At 57.1% G+C, this 3,161-nt stretch overlaps 1 protein-coding gene across 1 annotated transcript; it reads left to right on the top strand.

Annotated features, from left to right (window-relative positions):
* Nucleotides 1-13: 13 nt before the first annotated feature.
* POSPLADRAFT_1162152 (hypothetical protein) lies at nt 14-1,232 on the top strand (the record flags this gene model as incomplete). Its single annotated transcript, XM_024487718.1, has 2 exons — nt 14-1,153; nt 1,179-1,232. 2 exons carry the CDS (start codon nt 14-16, stop codon nt 1,230-1,232), a joined length of 1,194 nt encoding a protein of 397 aa, XP_024332717.1.
* Between the last annotated feature and the right edge of the window lie 1,929 nt (nt 1,233-3,161).

The following is a 3,161-nucleotide window of genomic DNA, read 5'->3' as shown; positions in this document are numbered from 1 at the left end:
CGATCGCTCGACTATGCAAACTTTCACGCTCAACACCAGCAGCAGGATTGAGGCGCTCGAGCGAGAACTCCTTCAGCTTCGGAAACGCAGGGAGGTCTTCGACGGCGTCGAGATTCTACAACGGAAGAAGCCCACGACGCCAGTCGTCACGAGAAGCGCGGAAGCCTCTGGCTCTGGTACATCGAGAGGGGTGGCGGCACCCTCGAGCACTTCGACAAGCATAGCCCCGCCTCCGACGATACCAGCAGCAGCACCCACGCCGTCTTCTTCCCCACCTACGCAATCCACATCTCGACCTACTACTACGTCCGCTCCCCCAGCACCACCAGTACACCCTTTCGCAAACGCTCGTGACGCAACCTACGCCCCACCGAACGTTCGAAACTTCGCAACTCCGCCGAAGCCCTCGAACGACAAGGGCAAGGAACCAGCGTACAAGACCATCGTCCCTGTCATCCAGCCGAAGCTCGCCGAAGAAATCTTCCAGCGTTCGATGAAGTCGCCGTTCGTCACGCTAACCCCAGAAGAGTTGCTGTCAATCGCGCCCGACGTTCGAAACAAGTACCGCGACGCCGTCACCCCTAAGCGAGTCTCGACGGAACCCGTCGCGTCGGCCCACATCGTAGAAATCGGCGCCGACGAGGTCACGGCCGTCAACCAGCTCTCGTGTTCAGGTGCAACGTTGGAACCCGGTGCTACAATCGTCCCCGACCCATATGAAACCTATCTGAAGCACATCCCTCACGGCGAGCACCCCGCAGAGTTCACCGTCGCCCGCGATTCGAATGCGATTCGTTCGATCATCGCGTTGGTCGACAACAAGGAGCAAATCGAATGCATCGTCGACCCCGGTTCGCAGATCGTCGCCATGTCGGAAGAAGTCTGTCTGGGCCTCAACCTACTCTTCGATCCTACAATTCAGCTGAACATGCAATCGGCGAACGGCGAGGTGGACCGATCGTTGGGACTCATTCGAAATGTTCCCTTCCGCATCGGTGAGATCGTGTTGTATCTTCAGGCTCACGTCATTCGAAACGCAGCATACGACATTCTCCTCGGCCGACCCTTCGACGTGCTCACGCAGAGCGTCGTCAAGAACTTTGCCGACGAGAACCAGACAATTACGATCCTCTGTCCGAACACCGGCGAAACCGTCACGATTCCGACGTACGCGCGAGGAAGATCGCGAAGCCGGCAGCATCCTCTCGAGAGTCGCAAATCGCATTTTCTAGCTTCGAGGAATTGATTCCCCATGATCAAGGAGAAGCCGCGCTAGTCATCGACTACGATGGGGTAAACCCGAGTATTTCCTTCGTCGCCCCTATTGATTCCTCGATTCCGAACGCTGTCTCGTCACTGTACCTCTCCGCATGCACCTCCGTTTCTTCATATTTGCAGTCTCTTTACACTTCGGACACTACTGCTGCTAATGCCGCTCCGTCGAAGGCTTCGACGTGGGCGTCGACTCTTCTATTTTCAGCTCCGTTTGCTTCGACTCCCCCAGCTCCCCCTCCGACGAAGTCCATCTCGCAGCTTTCCAACTCGATTCTTCCCTTTCCTTCGACGACATCGACTTCTACCCCTTCAACGCACAAGGTCCTCGCCACGACAAAGAAGAAGTACAAGCCTGTCGCTCTCAAAACTCGACCCGTCCTTGGTGCCGTCCCCGAACAATTTCGTATACTTCGAGACATCAAGGGCGACCCTCTATCCATCATGCCCAAGCTTTCGACTGACCCCCCACCGTTCAAACCTACCGGTCGGTACACCCTCGAACGCTTCGAAATGACCGAGAAGCTTCACGACGGCGACTTCCTACTTCCCGAAGAACGTCGAGTCCTCCACCACTTCATGTGCCTGCACAACGAAGCCTTTGCCTGGACCGACGACGAGCGCGGATGCTTCAAGCCCGAGTACTTCCCCCCCGTCGATTTCCCCGTCGTTCCTCACACGCCCTGGGTGCAGAAGAATATCCCCATTCCGCCCGGGATCTACAACGAAGTCTGCGCGGTGATCAAGCGAAAAATCGCCGCCGGAGTCTACGAGCCATCGAACTCGTCGTATTGATCGCGGTGGTTCTGTGTCGTCAAGAAGGACGGTAAATCCCTTCGACTCGTCCATTCCCTCGAGCCCCTCAATGCAGTCACGATCCAACATTCCGGTGTACCGCCGACGCCCGAATATCTCGCAGAACAATTCGGAGGAAGACCATGCGGCGGCATGCTCGACCTCTACGTCGGCTACGACGAACGACTCATCGCCGAGTCTTCGAGAGATCTAACGACGTTCCAGACACCCTACGGAGCCATGCGCCTAGTCACACTCCCGATGGGTTGGACAAACTCAGTCCCGATCTTCCACGACGACGTCACTTACATCCTCCAGCCCGAGATCCCGCACGTTACGGTGCCCTACGTCGACGATGTTCCTGTCAAGGGTCCCGAATCCGACTACGACGACGAGCGACTCCCTTCGAACCCCGGCATTCGACGCTTTGTATGGGAGCATTTCGAGAACATGAACCGCATAGTCACTCGAATGCGCTACGCTGGAGGTACCTTTTCAGGAGTCAAGAGCATCCTCATCGCTCGAGAATACATGGTGGTAGGACATCGCTGCACTCCTCGAGGACGCCTACCCGACGACTCTCGCGTCGCTGCGATACGCAACTGGGGTCCCTGCGCTACTCTATCCGACGTTCGAGCGTTCCTCGGAACCATCGGCGTCGTTCGAATCTTCATCCGCAATTTCGCTCACCGCGCCGACACGCTCGTACGCCTCACGAGGAAGGACGTCGAGTTCGAGTTCGGTCCGGAACAGATCGCGGCGCAGGAAGACCTCAAGGACGCGCTACTCTCATCCCCCGCCCTCCGTGCCATCAAATATGAGTCCCCCTCTCCCGTCATTCTCGCAGTCGACACGTCGTTCATCGCCGTCGGATATCACCTCTGCCAGTGCGACGAAGAAAACACGCGAGTCCGTTACTACAGCAGGTTCGGCTCGATTACGCTCAACGATCGCGAACGAAGGTTTTCGCAGCCGAAGCTCGAGATCTACGGCCTGTTTCGCGCACTACGATCCCTTCGACTCTACCTGATCGGCGTTCGGAACCTCATCGTCGAAGTCGATGCTCGGTACATCAAGGGTATGCTGAAGAATCC

This window comes from Postia placenta (assembly GCF_002117355.1).
Source record: "Postia placenta MAD-698-R-SB12 unplaced genomic scaffold POSPLAscaffold_167, whole genome shotgun sequence".
NCBI classification, from domain to species: Eukaryota; Fungi; Basidiomycota; class Agaricomycetes; order Polyporales; family Adustoporiaceae; genus Rhodonia; species Rhodonia placenta.
Note: the sequence above shows the minus strand (reverse complement) of the source record. Positions and strands in the feature narration are given on the sequence as shown.